Below are 25,871 nucleotides of genomic sequence, written 5' to 3'. Positions count from 1 at the left end.
ACTTGAATGTGAATTGGATTTAAGTGAAACAGAACTGTTCAAATTATCTAACCTCAGATTGGAAAGAAAAAAGCCTGCCTTCTTGCCCTCAAGATTTAACTTCAGTTACTTGAAAGTAACAGAACAAAAGGATCTTCCTTTACACATACAAATAAAAGCTAACAAATTTTTACAAAAAAAGTTTTTTTTTTTAAATTTAATTAAGCATCATGCTAAATTATAAGAAGCCATGGTCTACTTACCATTTGGGGTCCAACATTCACATTTATTGGTCCTAAGGTTTTTGGTAAAATCTTTGTTGTTGAATTGGTACTGGAAACTGGAAATGTAACAAGTGAAATGTTACCTAAAAAATAGCAAAAATACATTAGTTTTCTCAAATTTCAAGGCATTGTGAATACCAAGACTGCTAGTTCCCAACCCTTTTTCTGTGACAAGCTAGATTGTATTTATACTTTTTTTGAAACTATATGAAGTTATAGAAAATTATCCCTAGTTAACTGAAATCTACTGGGGGGGGGGGGGTTGCACGACAATAGGTTTAAGTGACTTGCCCAAGGCCACACAGCTAGGTAATTATTAAGTGTCTGAGGCCGGATTTGAACTCAGGTACTCCTGACTCCAGGGCCAGTGCTCTATCCACTGTACCATTTAGCTGCCCCATTGAAATCTATTTTAACTTTTTAAAAATATGCACTGTGAAAGGAAACAACAGTTGTTACTTACAAAAGAGAATCCTAACTCCAAAAATAGTAATTCAAGTATCATCTCTAACCAGGAATAGCTTTTTTTTTTTTTTTGAGGAAAAACCCAATCAGTCAACCAGTAACTAAAGTATAAGTCATTCAACAAAATAAAAGTTAACTTTTTCAAAACTCAACAGAAAAACAACAAAACAAATCAAGTCCTTTTTTTTTAAGTTTTTGCAAGACAAATGAGGTTAAGTGGTTGCCCAAGGCCACATAGCTAGGTAATTATTAAGTATCTAAAGCCAGATTTGAACTAGGGTACTCCAGACTCCAGGGCTGGCACCCTATTCACTGCACCACCTAGCCGCCCCAATCAAGTCCTTTTGTGAGTTTCAACTTGCTAAATCCTTTGAAGTACAATCCTATAAAATAAACATTGAATATTTGATTTTAATTTGTTTTGCAGATGATTTTGATGCTGCCCCTACTATTTAACCACTCTTCATCACTTTAAAGTTCCCTCACTTTTCTGCCAAAATAATATTTTGATTATCTTCTAACTTTGACCACCTCCTCTTATCTCCTTTAACTTGATTTATTTGCTCCTCTTCACATTTCTTAGAAAATTAATTTCTTTATAACAGATTTAGCCATTATTTTTATGCTGACAAGATCCAAAAGCAACAACTCTAAATTTCTCATCTATCATTATAATAACAGCTAGCATTGATATAGGATTTTTAAGGTTTGCAAAGTGCTTTACAATAACCCTAGGGGCTAAGTGCTATTATTATTAACATGAGGAAATTGAGGAAGAAGTTAAGTGATTTGCTCACAGTGAGACAGTAAATATCTGAGGCTGAATTTGAACTCAGGTCTTCTTGACTCTAGGGCTAGAGATCTAGCACCACTTAGCAGTCTCACTAAAGACTCAAGTCTTATATTTTCAACTATCTTTTGGGAAGCTAGGTAGCTCAGTGGATAGAATGGTGGACCTGGGGTCAGGAAAACTAATTCCTGAGTTCAAATCTGGCCTTACACACAAAAGCTGAGTAATCCCTGGCAGCTCACTTAATCTTCTTTGGCTTAGTTTCCTCATCTGTAAAATGAATTGGAGAAGGAAAAGGCAAACCACTCCAGTATCTCTGCGAGGAAAACCCCAAAAAGGGGTCACAAAGAGTCAGAACCAACTGAAAAACAGCCTAAAGCAACAACACTTGGTATTTCCATATGGCAGTCTAGATTGATCCTCGAAGTCAGTATGACTCAACTGAATTCATTCTTATGTTCCTAAACCAGCTACTCCTCTATATTTCCCTATTTTGATATCTGGCACCACCATTCTATTAACCAAGAGTTAGAATAGGAGGAAGACTAGGAAGTTAGAGATAAATAAATGTTTGAATTTGAAAAAAAGATGTAATTTATGGTTAAAAGAAACTAGAAAGCAGTAAGGTTTGGCACTGATTCCTAGAAAAAATTATATAACAGATCGATAAGACAATTGGTTTAATAGAAGTTGGACAAGATAATCTCTTAAATAACTTCCCATATCTAAAATCCTCTAATTCCTCCATTTACTTTCTTTGGCTCATTTGACAACGTATCACTCAAAAGTTAGGGCCTACTACTCACAATAACAGAGCTTTTAACAAAAAAAGGCATTCAAATTAGAATTCATTTTGCATTAATAAGATTATAAAGTATTATTATGGAAAGAAATTTGAACTTGGGACTCAAGAGTAGTCTGGGTTTAAAGACTCTTTTGGCATTCCTAACTGTAAAATCAGAATATAAGCACCTTGGGAGGAAGAAGATTTGTTGTTGTCTTTGTAGTGCCTGCCCAGCAATCCCTGGACACATAGCCATGCATAACAAATGCTTGCTGAATGACCATAGGCAAATGATGGAACCTTTTTGAGTCTTAGCTTCCTTACCTCTAAAATAGGGATAACTAATATCCTGTGACTTGCTCATGTTGTTGTTCAATCATGTTCGACACTTCAAGATTCCTTTTGGCCTTTTCTTGCCAAAGACTCTAGAGTGGCTTGTCATTTCCTTCTCCAGTTAATTTTAAAATAAAGAGAAACAAAGTGGTTTAAGTGACTTGCCCAGGTCCCACAGCTAATGTGTGAGGTCAGATCTGAACTCAAGAGAGATGAGTTTTCCTGACTCCAGGCCCAGAAATCAATCCACTGTGCTGCCCTGAAAATTGTTACAAGACCAAATAAATAAGATACTCTATATTAAGATTCAGAAATTGTAAAGATAAATGTAATGTGTCTATTTCAATTATTACATTTTAATTACCTTATTTCTTTAAGCTTAGGAAAAAACTAAAAAAACCACAAACTTTTTTTTTAAACAAACTTTTCCTGTTGTAAAATTAAGTAACTCTTATGCACAAGAAATACTGTATGACAAATGAGTTTAAAGTCCTGGTCTATTTAACAAGTTACAATACTTAATGAAGATCATAGTTGGTTTTTGTTTTTGCTATAATATTTATAGTCAATTTCTGTACGTGCTGGTTGATGATTTTTCTTGTTCTGGATACCAGTCTGCTATGGATATAGCCCTAAAATCACATTAGCTTTTTCCCTACCACATTATACTTGACTCACACAGGTCTTATAGAGCAAGAAAATTTGCATGTTATTTTAACAAAGAATTTTATTAAAATGTTTCAACTTTTGTTTGGCTAACTTTCTGAATACAAGTTTAAAATTTTATATTTACTCTGAAGAATCTGTTGTCTCATTACTGTCTCATCCAATGTCCAGTCATACCTGCCCTTCTGGTGCAACTCTTTTCCACATATTCTCATAAACCAGGTTACCAGAGCAAGGCTTCACTCAAAGTACTGAGCAGAATCTTTCTCATGAACTTATTACACTGGACAGATGGATATTAATGAAATATAAGTAGTACTTTGGTTATCCTTTATGTGACATGATGCTCTTTTTCCCATTTCTATATTTATCTAAGAACATTATCTGAGAACTTCTGTATATCATTTGTAATATGCTACAGCCTGCCACAATTTACAGTACTACTAGTTTTTAAAATATTATACAGTTTATTTTGAAATCACAATTATATCCCAATCATAATTTGAAACACTAAATTTAAAAATGAAGAAATATAATTCCTAGCTACAGATTTATTAAAATAAAAATTAAAGACAAAGAAAAAAAAGGACAGAGATAAGGGGCAGTGTAAAGATCCCTGGCTGTGGAGTAAGAGTTTCAAATTTGCCTCTAAGACTACTTGTGTGGAATGGGGAAAAAGGAACTTTATCTCTCTCAGCCTCAGTTTCTTCATCTATAAAATGAAAAGGTTGGCCTATATTTTCTCTGATGTCTCATCCACATCTACATCTTATACTCCTATCAATTTTTTAAAAATAGAATATAATGATATAAAAATATGAAAACTTTTTTTTTGATTTGGTTTTTACAAGGCAATGAGGTTAAGTGACTTGATCAAGGTCACACAGGCAATTATTAAGAATCAGAGGCCATGTTTGGCATGTCCTCCTGACTCGAGGGTTAGTGCTCCATCCCCTCTGCCACTTAGCCACCCAATATGAAAACTTCTAATAAGTAATTATTTTACTATATATTTCCAGTGATTTCAACAATATTTATTTCTGAGACACAAAGTTACCAAAGAAAGCTTCCCCTAAAGGCCATTATTTTCTCTTCTCACATTATTGTCCAAGTCACTCATTTGTGGAGGTTTTGGATAGAGCATCTGATATGCAGTCAGGTGAATGAACACATCAATTCCACTAGAACATAATCACTATCATAACACCTACTTTCCCCTTCCCTCTCAACTGTAGCCAAATAAGACACAAAGTGATACAGGCTGAGAATAAATTTCTTATCGCCAGTTTTCCTATCCTCTGATGGTATGACTAGTCTTGGAAGAACTAGACTCTAATATAGTACTTTAAAGTTTGCAAAGTGCTTTCTATATAATTTCATTTGATCCACAGAAAACGATGTAAATTGTGCTACTTTTATCTCCATTTTACAGATGAGGAAACCGAGGCTAAGAAAAGTGAAACAGCTTGGCCAGGGTCAAATAGTAAGTATTTGAGACAGAATTTGAACTCAGGTCTTCTTGACTCCAATTCTAGCCATTTATTTATTAAACCAGATGTGTCAAACTCAGGGCCCTCCAAGAATCCAGGCCGAACCAGACCAAATTGTAACTGGGAAATGTTTAACAAAATAAATAAAAACACAATAGAAAATCATAACCTTAATTTGTGGTTTGCTTTCTAAAGTCAATATGAGGCAGGGATTTTTCTCCATTTGAGCTTGACACCACTATACTAAGCCTAGCTGCCCCAGAATGTTATGTCTCTTTCATTATCCTCTGGGCCATATTCCACTTCAGTTCTTTGAAGACTACAATATTCCTTGGCTTATAGCCATATGGCATTTCAGAATATCAATATTATAAGGATGGACCTTTGTTTCAAAGAGAAGTTTGGCATTATTAAAAGAATGATGCTATCTCCTGAAGTCAATCCAAACCATTATTTTCCTCCCAATCAATTCAAGACCTATATCACTGTCTATATGTAACACTGTCCATAAAAGATAGATGTACTAAATAGATAAACTCTCTAGTTTAATCACTGTTTAGTCAATGGACATTCTTTTATCCATTTGGTTTCTTCCTATGTTAATAATTAGGATAAGTTTTTGAATGATTATAAATCTCATTTCAGAAATCTCCAAACACTTAATAAAATTAACAGTTTCACCCAGAAGAAGATTTGGAAGACCTCCTATTTATGAGGAATCCTTCCTTTCATTTGAACTCTGAATCAAATACCCTCCATGGGAGTGGCAAAAAATCTGTCGTATAAATGTCTCCTTATTTTATGCCTTATTTTATACTAATAATCATGCAGCCAAACAATGTTATTTCTGTTTCCAACGTCAAAGAATTTTGTATTATTTTGAAATATGCATAGGGGACAAGTGGAAGAGAGCTTTTAAAGCATTTTGCTTTTTCAAATCAACATACTTTGTTATAACCAATAAACAATAAGCATGGGGAGCTGGGAGGAGAAAGATAATGCATTCTCCTTATGATGGTAAAGATATGATCTCCTGTGGGATATCATTTGTTAAAGACTATGTTTCCAGGGGGGCAACTAGGTGGCACAGTGGATACAGCACCTGACCTAGAGTCAAGAGGACCTGAGTTCAAATCCGGCCTCAGACACTTAATTACCTAGCTGTGTGACCTTGGGCAAGTTGCTTCTCACACTGCCTTGCAACCCACCCCCCCAAAAAAACCCCCAATAAAGACTATGTTTTCCCTTCTAATCACCTCATTAAAGGATGTCTTTGATAATGTGGAGATTATCCTCATAAAATTTTTGTACAGATGGAAATGTAAGCTTATTAGTTGGTAGTTATCTATATTTCCTAAGTCACCTTTTTTGGATAATAAAGTCTAAAACTTCTCCCATGCCTTTGGAACAATTTATAAAAATATTTCTTTTCATATACTTTGAGAAATTATGTTCCCTTGTCCTCCATATCACTTCAGAGCATGGACTTCCTTTTATGTGTTCTAGGACTTAACTAGCTGATTTCACCATATTTATTTTCTTCAGAACCAAAATCATGCCACCCAATGCCAACTGGTGCCAGGGCCGATAATAACTCAATCAGGATATATGGATCTGTAAAGTTGAGTCCAAATGTAATGACTTCTACCAGATCTCAAACGACATGACCAAGTGGTAATCATCAAAACAAGTAAGTATTGGGTGAGAAATGGGAATGGTGGATTAATAAAATAAGAGTGCATACACAATACAAAGTAAATAATGACAATAGTAATCCAGTTATTTGATAAACCAAAGATCCAAACACAGGAACTCACTATTTGACAAAAACTTCTAGGAAAATTTCAAAGCAGGGTGACAGAAATTAGGTATAGTCCAAAATTTCACATATTATAACAAAACAAGATCAAAATGGGTACATGATTCAGATTTAAAGTATGATGTCATGAGTAAACTGGAAGTTTATAGAATAGTATATATACCTGTCAGATCTAAGGATAAGAATATCTACGGATAATTTATTATCAAATAAGAGATACAGGGGCGGCTAGGTGGCGCAGTGGATAGAGCACCGGCCCTGGAGTCACAAGTACCTGAGTTCAAATCTGACCTCAGACACTTAATAATTACCTAGCTGTGTGGCCTTGGGCAAGCCACTTAACCCCATCTGCCTTGCAAAAAAACCCCACAAAACCAAAACCTAAAAATAAAAAAAAAACAAATAAGAGATACATTACATTATGGGATATAAAATGAATAATTTATATTACATTAAATTAAAAGGGGTATGCACAAACAAAAAAAATATAACCAAGATTAAAAGGAAAGCAGAATATGGAGGTGGAAAAATTAACAGCAAGTTTCTCCCATAAAGGCCTCATTTTGCAAATATAATAGAGAACTGAGTCAAATTTATAAGAATATGATTCATTCCCCATTTGATAAGTAAGTAGTCAAAGAATATGAACAGGGAGCTTTAAGATGAATAAATCAAAGTTATTTATGGTCATAGAAAACGTTCTTTATCTCTAATGATTACAGAAATACAAATTAAAACATCTCTGAGTTGCCACTTTATTCCTATCACATTGGCTACTTGTACAGAAAAGAAAAATGATCCTATTTAGAGGGGATGTGGGAAAATTGGGACACTGATCCAATCATTCTGGGGAGCAATCTGGAACTAAACCCAAAGGGTTATAAAACTGTGCCATACCCTTTGGACCAGCAATACCACTGCTAGGTCTGTATCCCAAAGAGAACAAAATAAAAGGTCATTATTTAAAGTACCTCTTTTTGTGGTGGCAAACATTGGAAATTGAGGCGATGTTGACCAAATGAGAACAGCTGAACAAGTTATGGTATATGATTATGATAGAATACTTTTGTGCTATAAGAAATGGTGGGAAATTTCTATCACACTGCTTTCCAGTTCCCCCAACAATGTTTTCCAAATAATGAATTCTTAACCCCAAAACTTAAATCTTTACACCTGTCAAATACAAGGTTACTATATTTGATGCTAAACTGTATGTGTACTCTGTTCCACTGATCTAACTTTCTCAGTCAATAATAATTATAGTCTTATAATATTGTTTTAAATCTACTTGTTTATTCTTGTTTAAATATTCCTAAGTCTTCTATCTTTACATTTCCCCCCCTTTAGTTACATTAATATTTTTGTTTTTCTAGATAAATTTTATTACTGTTTTTTCTAATTAAGTAAATTAATTTTTTGGCAATTTAATTGAGATTCTTTTTCCAAACTGAATATTTCATTAACATGGTAGTTTGTCCTTCTAACATGTGCACATACATTCCCACATTTTGAATGATCTGCCTGGAAAAAAGATGTCTAAAAATGCTTAATGGTAAAGTTAAAAATAAAAAAAATTCCTTTACGTTTTCCATTATTATGGGCAACTATGTCCACATCACTTATAAAGCTATTGCCAAATCTGTCTAAGGAAGTCGAATTTGGGTGAAGAAAAAATACTTTTTAAAATTTGTTTGATTTCTTAAGTTCCAAATAACATAATTTAAAAAAAGAAAGAATGAGCAGGATGCTTTTAGAAAAACCTGGAAAGCCTTATATGAACTAATGCAAAGTAAAATAAGTGAAATCAGGAGAACCTTTTTTTTAAAAGAGGAAAGTAGTTTGGCTTTTTCTATATCAACCAATTGTGATAGCATATGTAAACACATACACATATATCTGATAGTATATAGGATATTCAACAACTTGCAAAGATGAATGATTCTTAAAATTTTCCCCCTTGATCTGTTTTTCAGTAAGATATTTTTTCCTACAAGATACCTTACATCTCCCTCTACTTTTTTTTTGGCCTTTTGACTCTGTTTTAATATATTTTGTTGCTTCATGAAATCAATGATTTCTGTTTGATACATTCAAATTTTCAGGAAATTTGTTCTGAGAATCCTTGCCATAATAATAACTCATCATTTAATAGGGTTCTTTTTTCTCCCTCTGCCCATTCTTTCAGGGACTTGATAGAATTAGGTTCTGCAACACATCTAGAGGAAGCAACTGGGCTGTTACTATTGCTGATTTCTTGGGGGTATTAAGTGTTATTCCAGGGTCTCAGGTACAGTTTGGGGTTCTGTAAACTTTCAGTACTCCTCAAAATAAGTTTAATGTAGTTTCTGACCTGGGTTTTGATCTATCCCAAAGCAGAATGCTGGCCTCTACCTCGCAGCTATGTATGTTAAGAGATGACTGGTATCCTGAAGTCAAATCTTAACAGGAAGAACACATTGAGAGCAATCAATATCTAAACAGCCACCATTTTAATGTCTATTTTTGACATTATAAAATTCACCGCAGATCAAAACTATAACTAATACACTTCTAGAAACACAGGGCTCATTGCCCTAAGATAAGTACAAAAAGATTAACATTTCTTGCTCAAAAAGAAAGAGATTAGAGAAAAGGAACACCTGATACACAGGTTAAAAATATACAGAAATACTTTTGGAATAAAAAATCTTATTTCAAAAAGCAAGAGCAAAGGCTGACAACATGTATATGCCACCACTGTATGCATTTAATGTTAATAAAACTGATTTATTTCTAGAAAGAACCAATGAAACTCTCTAAGATCAAAAATAAATGATATCCCATAGGTAATAACTTCATCAACAAATATGATGATTAATAAGAAACAAATAAATGTTAAGTCAAACATTTGTTTAAAGAAACTTAAGGGTTTATAATAGTGATTCTAGATCAAGTTACTGCCAATAGGATTTACAGAGAGTTTATCCTTAGGGAACCTAGACTTATCTATCAATGATGACTATCAATGAAATGGTAGAATCCGTAATATATCACTGCAGACTGCAAAAATTTAGTATCTCCCAGATATCTAAAAAAGATACAATCAAAGCAGTTAAAATTATAGTTAGGTGGCTCAGTGTGTACAGCATAAGGTCTGGAATCAGGAAGACCCAAACTCAAATCCAGTCTCAAACATAACAAGCTGTGAGACCCTGGGCAAGTCACTTAATCTCTGTTTGTCTCAGTCCCTCATCTGTAAAATGAGCTGAAGGCAAACTTCCAAGAAAATCTCCAAAGAAGTCACTGAGAGATGGATAAATTTGAAAAACAAATAAACAAAAACAGAAAATTACTATTCTTTAGAAATCAACAGATGGCAAATTCTCACACTAAAAACACATAATCTCCTTTCCCAAACATCTGTAGTAGAATTGGAGCACCATAACAGATGGAACCATAGTCTACAAGTGATTGAACATAATACTGATTCATAAAAATTTAGGACCAATGTTTTTAATAGATGTCACACCAAATTTAATATTCATAATTTCAAAACTAAAGGAAATAAAAATATTATATCCCAATGAGAAAATTAAAGCTATTAGTGTAAAAGACAAAGTATATTTGTCATCTCTGACATTCTGATACTAGAGTTGTTCCCAAGATGCTTTTAAAGAGCCTACAGAAGATGAGTTGATACTGCAATACTCTGATTACAAAAAAGCAGTTATTTTTATCTATCTGAGCAATAACAAACATGAAGTATAAAAGAAAGCAGGATAGTCATTTGTCTTTGAGTTGTTTCTCTCTGAACTCCATCAAAAAAGATGAGAACAAGATAAAAAATAACAATATTGTTATAGGGTTATTATATTTGTTTCTATTTTTGGTTATCTGCTTTTAATACTTATCCTTTTCAAATCTAAATATATTTTATGGCTCTCTGTGAAGCTACACTGTTCTCTTCAGACATCTTTTCCTTTTCTTCTTCTTCTCTTTTTTTTTTGTTAGGTTTTTACCAAGGCCACACAGCTAGGTAATTATTAAGTGTCTGAGACCAGATTTGAACCCAGGTACTCCTGACTCCAGGGCTGGTGCTCTATCTACTGTGCCACCTAGCCTCCCATGAACTCAGGTACTTTTGACTCCAGGGCCGATGCTCTATCCACTGCGCCACCTGGCCACCCCCCAACCTTTTCTTCTTTATGAGAATCATTTATGACTATTTCACTAAAATTTCCTATTTCAGTCTTTCACAGCTTTCAGAAAAAGATATTCTTAATAAAATTTTACATGTTTTTCAAAATGTTGGGTTATACTCATGTTACAAAAAAAATATTTAAACACAAGAAAAAAACTTGAGAAGAGTACACATAAAATGAAGCATTATGTTTACAGATAAATACTAAAGGAATTCAGAGAATTTATGGGCTGGAGACTTAAATTTCAGAGCTGGGAGTAAAACTTTTTCATTTTATAGACAAAAAAAGGGAGCTTCAAATGTCAGTGACCTATTCAAGATTACAAAATTGAAGTATAATCTGAATTTGATAATTTAGAATAGATGGGGGGAGGAAGCACTCCAGATAGAAAGCACAATATGAACAAAAGCATATTTTCCCTTTCTGCTTATTTCTATCTCTGTTTCCTACAAACATGACTGGAACCTTTAATCTTTTAAATGTCTTCATTGGGGGGGGGGGGGGGGCGGAGCCAAGATGGCGACAAGAACAGATCTTGTCTTAGGCTCTCTCTGATAAAACTCACCAGCTAAGGCCTCTAACTAAACTTTCGAGAGACAGAACCCACAGAGGGACCCAGTGAGGCAGTTCTCCTACTCAAGGTAACCTGGAAAAGAGCAGAAAGGCTCCGCTCCCCGGGGTCAGAGGGGCGGCCCGCCAGAGGGGTGGCCTGTCAGAGGGGCGGCCCGCCAGAGCCAAAGAACTTCAGCCTCCTGGAGGCAGCCCCAGGGCGCTAGGAGCTGCGGCTCACAGCAGCGGGGGGAGTCTCCTGAGCTGCACCCCGAGGAGCACTGGGCACAAATTGGGGGAAGAGCGGGGGACCTCTGCCAGAGCGAGCACGTGGAGCCCAGCCCTCAGGGCACACAGCCAGCAGCCTGGTCTTTCTGCAGCCTAGACTCAGAAACAGAAGCAGGCGGAGCCGGTAAACAGGAGCCCCCAGGGCATGAGCCCATTGAGCTGAGGGAGGGGAGTGAAGAGAGACTGCAGAGCTCTGTCCTCTGCCCCTGGAACAGGACTCTGGGGCTCTGACCACATTCAGATCCTGATTGCAGTCTAGGCCCCCCCGCATAGAACAGCAGGGCCTGCCCACCTCAGCCCCGTGGCAGAGGGAGGTGCTTATGGTCATTCACAGACCAGGAGGGAGGACAGAGCCTCACACACTGAGACCCTTGTGGGAGTGTCCCAAAAGCTCAAGAAGCACCCCCCAAAAAACAGGCTTAGGCTGGGAAAATGAACAAGCAAAGAAATAAGAGGAAGACCATTGAGAAATATTTTGCAAATGAGCCCAAGAAGGATCAAAATACTCAGTCTGAAGATGAGGAAGCACAAGCTCCTGCATCTAAAGACTCCAAGAAAAACAGAAATTGGGCTCAGGCTATGATAGAGCTCAAAAAAGACTTTGAAAATCAAATGAGGGAGTTGGAAGAAAAACTGGGAAAGGAAAGGAGAGAGATGCAGGAAAAACATGAAAATGAAGTCAGCAGCTTAGTCAAGGAAATCCAAAAAAATGCTGAAGAAAATAGCATGGATAAAACAGTTCAAAAAGTTATTGAGGAGAAGAATGCTTTAAAAAGCAAAATTGGCCAGATGCAAAAAGAGATAAGAAAACTCTCTGAGAACAAATCCTTCAGACAAAGAATAGAATTCAGGGAGATTGATGAATTTACCAGAAATCAGGAATCAATACTTCAAAACCAAAAAAATGAAAAGTTAGAAGAAAATGTGAAATATCTCATTGAAAAAACAACTGATATGGAAAACAGACTTAGGAAAGATAATTTGAAAATTATTGGAATACCTGAAAGTCATGATCAGGAAAAGAGCCTTGACATCATTTTCAAAGAATGACTACAGGAAAATTGCCAATATTCTAGAAGCAGAGGGCAAAATAGAAATGGAGAGAATCCACCGATTCCCCCGAGAAAGAGATCCCAAAAAACCAACCCCTAGGAATATTATAGCCAAGTTCCAGAACTCCCAAGTCAAAGAGAAAATATTACAAGCAGCCAGAAGGACACAGTTCAAATATCGTGGAGCTGCAGTCAGGATCTCACAGGACTTAGCAGCATCTACATTGGAAGCTCGTAGGGCTTGGAACACAATATAACGGAAGGCAAAAGAGCTTAGAATGCAGCCAAGAATGAACTACGCAGCAAGGCTGAATGTCCTCTTCAAGGGAAAAAGATGGACTTTCAATGAACCAGGGGAATTTCAAAGGTTCCTTTTGGAATGGCCAGAGCTGAACAGAAGGTTTGATCTTCAGATACAGGACTCAGGTGAAGCATGAAGATTGGAGGAGAGGGAGGAAATATGAGGGACTTAATGAGGATGAACTGCATGTATAGAAAAATGATACTGATAATATTCATATGAACAATCTCAGTTAATAGAGCAGGTAGAGGGAGCTTTTATAGTTGAAGCACAGGAGAAAGCTGAATTCGAAGATAAAATATGGTGTAAAAATGGAGTCAAGAGGAAAAAAAGGGAAATGGAAAGGGAGAAAGAAAAAGGAGAGGGGGAATAGTGTAAGATATTTCACATATTTCACAGGAGAGGAAAAAGCAAATATACTCCATGGGGTATAGACAACTGGAGTAAGAAGGAGGGGGAAGCAGGGGGAAGGGGTGGGGATGTGAATAAAGGAGGAGAGGATGGACCATGGGGGGACAGTGTTCAGATGTAACACATTTTCTTTTTTACTTCTTGCAAGGGGCTGGGATTATAAGGCCTGCCCAGGACCACAGGGCCAGGTGGATTCTGGGCCTAAGGGGTGGTATGGGGGCTCAGGGCTTCTTGGCCCCAGGACCAGGGATCTGTCTGCTGCGCCACTCAGTGACCCTACAGCAGAGTCAGAGTGAAAGGAGAGAGAAAATATAGTACACAGTAGTGGAGAAATAAGAAAGGAGGGAGTTGCGATCAGAAATGGCAATGTTGGAAAAATATGGAAGTAACTTTTATGATGGACTTATCATAAAGAATGTGATCCATTCACGACAGAGTTGATGGTGTTGGAACAAAGACTGAAGCACATTTTTTGTTATTATTATTTGGGGGAGGGTGCAGGGCAAGTGGGGCTGGGTGGCCTGCCTGGAGCCACATAGCAGAATGATCTTTGGGTGTCTGAGGCCGGATTCAGACCCAGGTGCTCCTGGCTCAAGGGCCAATGCTCTGTCTGCCACCCAGCCACCCCTACTATTATTACTATTTTATTTTATTTTGGGTCTTTTTTTTTCTTTTTGGTTTTTGCAGGGCAGTGGGGATCGGGTGGCTTGCATGTCACATGGCTGGGTGATTATTGGGTTTACGAGGCTGGATATGGACTTGGGTGCTCATGGCTCCAGGGCTGGTGCTTTGTCCATTGTGCCACCTGGCCATACCTACAATTATTACTATTATTTTTTTAATTTTAATTTTTTTTCTCTCCCCTTTACTTTTTCGCACAAGCAAGTCTATCTATATTCATGGGGAGAGGGGTATTTTGTTTACTTGTAAACAAGTATATTTTATTAATGTAAAAAAAACATTTGTACGAAATGAGAATAAAAAAAATTAGAAAAGAAAAAGAAAAAAATCAAATGAGGGAGTTGGAAGAAAAACTGGGAAAGGAAAGGAGAGAGATGCAGGAAAAACATGAAAATGAAGTCAGCAGCTTAGTCAAGGAAATCCAAAAAAATGCTGAAGAAAATAGCATGCTAAAAACTAGCTTAGGTCAAATGGATAAAACAGTTCAAAAAGTTATTGAGGAGAAGAATGCTTTAAAAAGCAAATTGGCCAGATGGAAAAAGAGATAAGAAAACTCTCTGAGGAGAATAAATCCTTCAGACAAAGAACAGAATTCAGGGAGATTGATGAATTTACCAGAAATCAGGAATCAATACTTCAAAACCAAAAAAAAAATGAAAAATTAGAAGACAATGTGAAATCTCATTGAAAAAACAACTGATATGGAAAACAGACTTAGGAAAGATAATTTGAAAATTATTGGAATACCTGAAAGTCATGATCAGGAAAAGAGCCTTGACATCATTTTCAAAGAATGACTACAGGAAAATTGCCCTGATATTCTAGAAGCAGAGGGCAAAATAGAAATGGAGAGAATCCACCGATCCCCCCGAGAAAGAGATCCCAAAAAACCAACCCCTAGGAATATTATAGCCAAGTTCCAGAACTTCCAAGTCAAAGAGAAAATATTACAAGCAGCCAGAAGGACACAGTTCAAATATCGTGGAGCTGCAGTCAGGATCACACAGGACTTAGCAGCAGCTACAATGCAAGCTCTTAGGGCTTGGAACACAATATACCGGAAGGCAAAAGAGCTTAGAATGCAGCCAAGAATGAACTACCCAGCAAGGCTGAATGTCCTCTTCCAGGGAAAAAGATGGACTTTCAATGAACCAGGGGAATTTCAAAGGTTCCTTTTGGAATGGCCAGAGCTGAACAGAAGGTTTGATCTTCAGATACAGGACTCAGGGGAAGCACAGATATTGGAGGAGAGGGGGGGAAATATGGGGGACTTAATGAGGATGAACTGCATGTATTCCTGCATAGAAAAATGACACTGATAATACTCATATGAACCTTCTCAATTAACAGAGCAGGTAGAAGGAGTTTTTATAGATGAAGCACAGGAGAAAACTGAATTTGAAGATAAAATATGGTGTAAAAATGGAGTCAATAGAAAAAAAGGGAAATGGAAAGGGAGAAAGAAAAAGGAGAGGGGGAATAGTCCAAGCTATTTCACATAATAAGATTTTTTTATTACAATGAGCTATTGCAATGATATGGAAGGGGGGAGGGCAAGGGGGAATGAGGGAATCTTTGCTCTCATCAGAGGTGGCTAGGAGAGGAAACAGCATATATACTCAATGGGGTATAGGCATCTGGAGTAAGAAGAAGGGGGGAGCAGGGGGAAGGGGTGGGGATGTGAATAAAGGAGGAGAGGATGGACCATGAGGGGGAGAGTGCTCAGATATAACACATTTTCTTTTTTACTTCTTGTAAGGGGCTGCGATTGGAAGGCCTGCCCAGGACCACAGGGCCAGGTGGATTCTGGGCCTAAGGGGTGGTATGGGGGTTCAGGGCTTCTTGGCCCCAGGACCAGATATCTGTCTGCTGCGCCACTCAGTGACCCTACAGCAGAGTCAGCGTGAAAGGAGAGAGAAAATATAGTACATGGTAGTGGAGAAATATGAAAGGAGGGAGTTGCGATCAGCAATGGCAACGGTGGAAAAATATGGAAGTAACTTTTGGCATGAACTTACCATAAAGAATGTGATCCACCCGTGACAGAGTTGTTGGTGTTGGAACAAAGACTGAAGCACATTTTTTGTTATTATTATTTGGGGGAGGGTGCAGGGCAAGTGGAGCTGGGTGGCCTGCCTGGGGCCATATAGCAGAGTGATCTTTGGGTGTCTGGGCCAGATTTGGACTCAGGTGCTCCTGGCTCAAGGGCCAATGCTCTGTCTGCCACCCAGCCACCCCTACTATTATTACTATTTTATTTTATTTTGGGTCTTTTTTTCCCTTCTTTTTGGTTTTTGCAGGGCAGTGGGGATCGGGGAGCTTGCATGTCACACAGCTGGGTGATTATTGGGTTTACGAGGCTGGATATGGACTCAGGTGCTCGTGGCTCCAGGGCCGGTGCTTCATCCATTGCGCCACCTAGCCATACCCACAATTATTACTATTATTTTTTTAATTTTAATTTTTTTCTCTTCCCTTTACTTTTTTCGCCCAAGCAAGTCTATCCATATTCATGGGGGGAGGGGTATTTTGTTTACTTGTAAACAAGAATATTTTATTAATGTAAAAAAATTTGTACAAAATGAGAATAAAAAATAAATTAAAAAAATAAAATAAAATAAATGTCTTCATTTGACCCTACTCAGGCCTCAAATTATTTTCTTCCATTTCTCTCCTTTTTAATTGTCAAGATCCTAGAAGATCTAACTTTACTCTTGTCTCAACCATTTATTTCTCAGACTCTACCATTACTATTTTCTAACTACTTAATCCAGTGGATTTTTTCTCAGCTCTCATCCCCCTTAACTCCTCTGCATCTTTTAACACTGTCAACCATTCCTTCCTTCTGCGTAGTTCTCCCTCTCTAATAGCTTCTATGATAATCTCTCCTGATTTTCACCTTACCTATCTGACCATTCCTTTTTGATCTCCACTTGTAATTCAACATCCATCTCCTAAGCACATATCTCCACATGCAGGAGTCACATAAGGCTATGTCCTAGAACCTCTTTTCTTTCTCTACCCTTTGTTAAATACATCTTCACTCAAATGATTAACAAATCCATATATAAATCCCTAATCTCTCTCCAGGGCATCTTTACCCAGACATCCGGCTGGCAACTCATACTCAATGGGTACAATACAGAATTCATTATCTTCTTCTCTACACTGGTCTCTTCTGTTACTTTTTCTACTTCTGTTGAAGAGGCCACATTCTCTGTCATCCAAGTTAATAAACTCCCCCAATCCATCATATTAAATCTGTATTTACTTCTTATGATTCCATTAATCAATATCAAGCCTGCTCTCTTCCAAGCACTATGCCAGTCACTAAGGACAAAAGTACAAAGAATGGATTGACTGTTACTTGCAATATGCTCTCATTCTTTTTAAAAATTATTTTATAAAAATATTTTATTCATTTCCAACTACATGAAATGGTAGTTTTTACCAATCATTTTTTTTGCAAGGTTTTAAGTTTTATAATTTTTCTCCCTCCCTTCCCCCCCATCTCTGACAGCAAGCAATCTAATATGGGTTCTACATTTGTAACCATACTAAACAGATCAATATTGAACATCTTGTGAGGGAATAATCAGATCGAAACAGAAGAAAGAAAACATTACAAAGGAAAAAAAATGACATAATACATAAGACAACTTTTAAAAATTTTAGATAAGTTTTGATCTTCATATAAATTCCACGATTCCTTCTCTGGATATGGATGGTATTTTCCATCACAAGTCATTTAAAATTGTCTTTGATTATTGTACTGCTGAAATGAACAAGTCCATCACATTGATCATCATCCCATGTTCTTTTAAATATGTATAAGGTTCTTCTGGTTCTACTCATCTCACTCAGCATCAACGCATATAGTTCTTTCCAGGCTTTTCTGAAATCCCTTCCCTCATGATTTTTTTTTTTAGGTTTTTGCAAGGCAAATGGGGTTAAGTGGCTTGCCCAAGGCCATACAGGTAGTGCTTTATCCACTACACCACCTAGCTGCCCCCCTCATGATTTCTTAAAGAACATGTATCATAATTTGTTCAGCCATTCCCCAACTGATGGGCGTCCCTCAATTTTGCCTCTTTGCCACTACAAAAAGAGCTGCTATAAATATTTTTGTACATGTGGGGTTTTTAGCCTTTTTCATGATCTCTTCAGGATACAGATCCAGCAGAGTGACTTTTAAACTCAGGTCCTCTTAACTCCAGGGTCAGTCTGCTATCCACTGCGCAACTGGCTGCCACCATAGGCTTACATTCTAATGGCATAAATGTAAAGTTAATGCATTCAGTTCAATAGAGCAGTAAAAGATAAACTGTTATGGGAAGAAAGGAATCTTTTGAGCTTTTTGCTCAAGATGGCACCTGAAGGCAAGGGATTCAATGCAGCAATTAAGGAAGGAATGCATTCACCTTTACAACATCTCTTAAACCCATTACCTTCAATCAATTAATCATTTATTTAATGCCTAACATATTAAAAGCATTCAAGATACAAAGAAAAAAGTGAAGCATGCCTACACCTCCAGAAACTAATCATCTAGCTATGGTAAACATTATAAAATGTGTTTTTCTGGTCATATATAAAGATACATATCTTTAATTTTTATTGATCTTTTGCTTTTACATAGACTATATTTCCAAATTCATTTCTTCCTAAACTCCATTCCAGAAAGCCATCTCTTATTTTAAAAAAAGATTAAAATGGAGATATGGCACCTGTGCAGACCCCATCACTGTGTTAAGATGGCATCATTCCCTAAAAGAAAAGAAAAAAGATGGCATCATCCACATGGAGGATACTAGAAAATGGCTTCTGGGAAAGTCATGAAGACTCAAGCATGTATGGACATTTTATCAATCACATGGCTAGGCAGCAGTTTTTCCCCATTGGCTATATAGTCGGAACAGTTACGCATTTTCTTCTTTTTTTTTTTGGTGTGTTGATTAAGTTTATTCAGATATGGATAAACAATGAACATATTAAATAAGAGAAAATTGGTTTTACAAAGAAATGCTAGTAGATCACAGAAGCCAGAAAACCTAATGGGCACTGGACATTGCAAGTCAAAGGCTCATTGGGATAAGACTTGAAAGGGTCAGTTTCAACAAGTCCTGAGATTGAACTCTGAGTTTCTCAATATGTGACATTGGGATAGTGTCTCACCTGGTAGATATAAAGTCTGACTTGAGGCATTTGACTGCCTACAGGACCTCTGTCTGGAACAACCATTTAAATGCTGTAGTGAACATGTCCATTAATGGCCCTAAACTTTATAGCAAATTGTTAATATCATGTCAGGTGATCAATATTAAAACTGGATATAGAAATTAAAGTCATCTAAATTCTTATAGCCCACTGATGTGAGATTTTGGCATCATTTTTACAGTGGAATCTTCATTTTTATAGAAGTTTATTTTGTTAAGTGTAATAGCATCCTAAAATAGGAAACCACAAAAGAAATGATTGCAAATTTTTGTATATGAATTTTCTGTGAATGTCACTAAGAAAATTGGCAAACCAAATTGTAAATCATCATGATCTAAAGGGTTCCAAAGTGTCATTTTCTAGCAATTAAAAGAATTGGTTTTGACTTGCTTACAATATTTTCTAAAGTTCTTTCATCAGAAAGGAAAATCTCTACTAGTAACATGGATTGAAGAAATCTCTGAAACACCAGAAGGATCAAGATGAAGTGGACCTCAATTTTTCCCTTTGCTGTTCTGTGCTTCATAACAGTTACGCATTTTCAAAAGTTCTCATAATATCAGTCTTGATTACTTCATATCTAAAGTGAGGTAATTCCTTCATTAATGTCTTCAGGTGAGAAAACCAGGCTATAAAAGTAAGGGCAGTGGGGTTTCCCAACCTCAACCCCCCCCCCGGGGGGGGGGGGGGGCAATATAGTTTCCCTCCAAATGGTCCTGGGTCCTTAGCCTTTTTGTTTGTTCTATTCTAGGTACACAGAATGTAGTCTTTAATCCGGACTGAGAGCATTAGAGAGAGTTAGAGAGAATGGGAGCTCTTTGAGGGCAGGGTTTGATTTTGTTTTTATATCGCTGGTATGTCTGTGCACTGTAGGCATTTAACAAATTTTTGCTGAAATAAATTGAGGAGCTATTCCAGAGATTAGAATTAGAAAATGAATTTTAAAAGGCAAGATAGTTTAATATTCTAATGGTTTTTTTCAAGAAAGTCTTAGATTATATACATCTATTATCTCATTCTACTTCTGCCATCTAGTCCTTACTCAGATTGTCTTCTGAATTAGCAATCAAATTAAATTTACACTTTTAAAAATTAAGTTTCATTATTATACTTGGCCTGTTGTTCCAGTTTATCAAGAATTTTTTGTATCTTGATTCTGTAAGCTAACCTTCCTGGCAAATTTGTTAAGCATATCTTCTTAAAAGGGCTGAGGACAGAGCTTGAAGGCACGCCAGAAAAATATCCTTCCAGAATGATTCCACTTGAACTGAACAAACTTTTATTAAGAAGTTACTACCTATAAGAAGGCTAGGTGCTGGGTATCCAAAAAAAAATAAACAAACAAATAAATCCTGCCCTTCTGAGGGAAGTTTAAGGGGGACAACATATGTTTAAAAAAAGGGGGAAGATAATGAGGCAGAAAAGAGAACTAACAAGTGGAGGAATCAGGAAAGACCTGGTATAGGTAATAATATCTGAACTGGGCTTGAAGGTACAGAGGAAACACATTCTAGTCATGGAAGACAGTCTACAGAAGTGAGAAAGGAATGAATATTTCAAGAAAGTTCTTGGTTGCAAGAGAGTAAGGCTAGGAAAGACAAGGACCTAGAGGACTAGGACTACCACCAATTCTGGGAAGTGAAGTCCTTCCTCACCATCAAAAGTAGATGTGGTAAACAATTACCTGCCCACTTGTTGGAGAAAACAAAGCTTGAAGTCAAGAATCATAGGATGATGGAAATAGGACCATAGAGTTCAGAATTTCCCAGCTAATTTAGTCTCAATACATTTTGAGCTTTGAAGTAGAGTGTCAGAACCTCAAAATACTACCAAAGGGCGGTTGTGATGGAAATAACCTGTGAGAATAAGGTGAGGGGAGGGGAGTGTTAGGGAAATCATGAAGAAAAACAGATGAAAAACTAAGCTTCTAAAAAAAACAGTTAAAACTAGTAGGGCAGGGGGATGGCTAGGTAACACAGCAGATAGAGCACTGGCCTTGGAGTCATGAGTACCTGAGTTCAAATCCAGCCTAGATACTTAACAATTACCTAGCTGTGTGGCCTTGGGCAAACCACTTAACCCCCTTCATTGCCTTGCAAAAACCTAAAAAAAAAAAAACAAAACAAAAAAAAAAACCTGAGTAGGCCAGTTGGACTAGAAGATAGAGTGGGTGAATGTGAGTAACATAAAATGTTTAGAAGGTTATATGGGATCCAGATTGTGATAGGCTTTAAATGCTAGTCCAATGCTTTTCTATGGGGAAAGCCAATGGAGAGTTTTAAGCAACAAAGTGTCATGATAAGACTAGTGTTTTAGGAATATTCTTTTAGCTGGGATTAATTTGGAAGCTGGATAGAGAGGGGCAGGACTAGTTCAATTAAGAAGTTAATATAATGGGCAACAATAAGAGTATGTTGTAGGATAGTGGTCCTGTAACAGTGATAGATATTTCAAACATAGTGTTGACAAGGCTTGGTAACTGAAAAAAAGATAGAAGGCAAGTAGGGAAAAAAAGTCAATTTAACTTTGAAGCTAAAAGCCAGGGTAAATGGAAGGAAATAATGCCTTAAAAAAAGTTGTAAGTTTGGTTTGAAAAATGGGTTGTGAAGGGAAAGGGGAAGATAAGTTTGTTTAAGGACAAGGCGATATTGATACAATAAAAAAAATTTCAAGAAAATCAAACATTCCACTTTATCAGGTAGTTGGCAATGCTGAAATGGAGCCCAAAAGAGAAATTACAGCTGCCTCTGTCTCTCTCTCTCTCTCTCTCTCTCTCTCTCTCTCTCTCTCTCTCTCTATATATATATATATATATATATATATATATGCCAATTTGAAAGTCCTTTGCATAAACCCATGCAGAAACTGAACCCATGAAAGCTGAAGAGATAATCAGATAATCAACTGTGAAAGTATAGAGAAAGAAGAGTCCCAAAATTAGAGGAGACATACCCACTTAGGATGGGAGGTGATCTAGCAAATGACCTACACTCTGTGTCCGATAATTAAAGAATTTATGAACATATCTAACTATAGGCCATTCTATAAAAGGAAGAAAAGTTATATAATTTAATAGGCTCTATGTTGTAAGTTCTACTGAAGAGGACATGAAAGCACCAAATTGTTAGCCGTACCAGGAAGCCGCAAAGTTAGTCTTGATCACATTTTGGAGGTGTTGGTTTTTTACTATTTATTCCTGTTACTCAATTTATGAGATAAGGCTCTCCTTGCTACATAAGCAGCAAGAGACAAAAACTCAAGGGTAAGTAACAAGATAACCAACATTAGGGCACAAAATAATTTGGATTTTGGTCCCTACAAAGCACTAATAGTAATCTTAAGAGTGTATATAAAATGGAAAAAAGAAAAAAATTCTTTATCATAATCCATACTTTTAAATGATTGCCAACTATATCTCCTGAACCTCAAATAAATGTCGAAATCTCAGACATTTGGTTTTTATTAGCAATATTCACTACAGAGGCTATAAAATCAGCTGAAAAGGTTTCACTGAGATTTCTCTTAAGCAATATCCAGTCACCAGACCCTAGCATTCTTCTGGCATTTCTAGGCTTGCTTTGAGGTAATTCCCTAAATTTTCCAAGCCTGGGCACTTGAAGAAAAATGATTCAAACATTGAATGTTGGAATTGTCTAGATTAAGTACTATTGGGGACTATTCATAGTCCCCAACTTTTGGCTAAAACTCTATCAAACGCAAAATGTCTTTTTGTCTATCCAATGGACAACTTGAATTTTACAATTTATTGTTTGAAAAATTCAAACTCTGTCTGAACACTACCAATCTGATCAACTGAAAAGAGGTTCATTCAAATAGTTGCAGTTTGCTTACTGAAGAATGGAAATTAATTTTGTCATGGCACATTGCTGGTCCTGAAATAAATTGAAGGTTGCAAAATGATTGAGTACGGGAATGTGAGGGAGAAGATAGCATTCTGCTAAGGTACAGGAATCAAGGTAATTTGGGGACCTAAGTAGTTTAAGAAACTATGCTTTCTTTCAAAATGAAAAGTTACTATATATAAAAAACATTTTTGATATATAAATAATTTAATCTATGGAAAGTCTGTGGGAAAATAAAAGCAAGGACAGGTTGTAATCTGTGGTCACTAAGTTGACTCATTAATAAGACAATGGCTCTGCTGAAATAGTAAAGTATTAACAAGAAAATAACATTAATATTTTGGAGAAAATATTGCAACCCTAAAATTTTCTCACAGACCTATTCACATTGAGTGATACACAAGGATACTAGAGATAACATTTTGGGAAATGCAGGTCTATACAATGACTAACAATTTGATTATGACTTGTTGAGTTTTAATCAGCACAATTAATAATCACTGCTAGCAATTATATGGCACTTTTAAGGTTTGCAAAATGCTTTACAAATATTATCTCTTTTGGTCTTCATGATAACTTTGGGAAGCAGGATTCTATTATCCCTGTTTTACAGATGAGGAAGTTGAGGAAAACAAGGGGTAAATGATTTGTCTTGGGTCACACAGGTAATAAGTCTTGGGCACATTTGAACTCTGGTCTCCTTGACTCCAGGCTTAGAGCTCTATCACCTAAAAACCACCAGTTTGTAATCTTGTGATTTTAATCTTAGCAAGATGTTAAGGAAAAAAAAAGCTACTTAGTAGCCTAATCTTTTCCATTTTCTTTCTTAAAGTATCTGGGGCAGGATGGTCAGTGAAAATAGTACTTAATCTAGACAAGTGACCCTGACCACCTTCCTCTAGAATCTAGATTATGGAAAAATACATTTCCCATAGTGGTGGTATGGAGAGCCCATCATCCACTCTCCTGTGGTTCTATATAGCCCATGGGACAGTTTGTCAATCTTCCTTTTATAATATAGCTCCCACGACTAAACACAATACTACATGCCATCCCATCAGCACGTGATATAATTCTATTAAAGTAACCTAAGATGAGAATCCATTACAAGTTATGAAAAACTGGGTTGAAAATTCATCTCTAAGTCTCTCAAATTATAAATTGTAAATCAGTTGCTGATCTGCAATATTAGATCTCACAAGTATATCTCTATGCCAATAAAAAGACTATGAACCATTTTTGTATCCATGTCACATTACTAACTCATAGCCTGAAGTCAATTAAAATTGCTAGGTTTTTAAAAAAATATTAAATTTCTTTAACCAAGTCTATTCCAACCTGTACCCATGAAATTGATCTTTTGAACTTATGTGCACAGTGATTTTTAAAAGATATGTTGGAATTCTTTGAATCCTATTTGTGTTTGCTAACAAAATAGTGGTTCCTTTCTGTTTTTTCATCCCAGTCATTAATATAAAATGTTTGGGAGACAATATGATACATATGGTGGAAAGAGCAAGACCTCAAGAGTGAGGAGAATTGGATCACCATCCCAACTATACTAGAATTTACTATCTGACCTTAAAACAGACACATTCAGCCCTTCTGGCACTTAGTTCTCTCATAAAATCAAACCCAAGGTTCCTGTGAGCTCTAAGAATCTATGAATCCAGGGCAGCTAGGTGGTGTAGTGGATAAAGCACTGGCTCTGGACTCAGGAGTACCTGAGTTCAAATCCAGTCTCAGACACTTAATAATTACCTAGCTGTGCGGCCTTGGGCAAGTCACTTAAACCTGTTTGCCTTGCAAAAACCTAAAAACAAAACAAAACAAACAAAAAAAACAATTAAGAATCTATGAATCCATGCTGGACAGGAGGTCACATACAGTTTCACAGCATGCCATTATGAAATGATAGATACATTAACAAACCTTCTCTGAATAATTCTTCAATGATTTAAGCCAACTTATCTATAGCTATATCCAAGCTCTTATTTCTTTCTTTCTTCCTTTCAAGCAATCAGGATTATGACCTGCCCAAGATTCCATAGTCAGTAAGTGTCTGAGGGTGGATTTTTAACTCAGGTCCTCCTGATTCCAGTGCTAGCGTTCTATACTGTTACCACTTATGGTCCTTCTGGCTCATATTTCTTAAACTTGTAGATAAAGATACCTTGAGAAAGTTGGTCAAATGTAGTAGTAAACTCAAGATCTAACATTTCTACAGTAGTCTCACTTTACTAGACAATTAATTCTAACAAAAATAAAATGAGTTAATTGGCCCAAGGTACTTATCTATAATCTTGGGTAAATCCCTTCACCTTTCTGGACCTCAGTTTCTTCATTTATAAAATGAGAAATTTGGATTATGTTTCCTCTAAGGTCCCCTCTCGCTCTAAATCCTATGATACTCTGGCCTCAACGTTACTCATTGCTAATGATCATTATTTTCCTTTTCTAAATAGTTACAAAACTGTTTAATAATCCATTCTGGAATTTTGCCAGAGTTCAATGTCAAGTTCAGTAGTCTAGTTTCTAGAAGTCATTCTTTCCCAATTTTTGAAAATCTAGACAACATTCATTCACCCACCTCTAGTCTTTTCATACTTCCTCCAGGTTCCATGATTCCTCAAAGATTTCTGATAATGGTTCCACAATCACATCTGAAAGTTCTTTTGGTTTCCTGGGATGTAATTCGCCTGAGCTTGGAGAATTATT

General features: G+C 36.5%; 1 protein-coding gene across 12 annotated transcripts in view; it reads right to left on the bottom strand.

Annotated features, from left to right (window-relative positions):
- Positions 1–25,871, bottom strand: part of TFDP2 (transcription factor Dp-2) — a 190,471-nt gene that overhangs the window by 72,804 nt on the left and 91,796 nt on the right. For 6 of the 12 annotated variants that reach the window (XM_074191165.1, XM_074191166.1, XM_074191169.1 and 3 more), the window contains one exon: positions 243–346. The exons of 1 other annotated variant lie outside the window; for it this stretch is intronic. In XM_074191165.1, the coding sequence (XP_074047266.1) occupies positions 243–346 (104 nt within the window). Of the gene's footprint in view, positions 1–242; positions 347–2,626; positions 2,748–2,800; positions 2,895–18,800; positions 18,841–25,871 lie in introns of those variants that run through there. 5 more of the 12 variants (XM_074191167.1, XM_074191172.1, XM_074191174.1 and 2 more) reach the window with 4 other exon arrangements.

Source organism: Macrotis lagotis, chromosome 6, assembly GCF_037893015.1.
Source record: "Macrotis lagotis isolate mMagLag1 chromosome 6, bilby.v1.9.chrom.fasta, whole genome shotgun sequence".
Taxonomy (NCBI): domain Eukaryota; kingdom Metazoa; phylum Chordata; class Mammalia; order Peramelemorphia; family Peramelidae; genus Macrotis; species Macrotis lagotis.
This window is presented reverse-complemented; position numbering and strand designations above follow the sequence as displayed.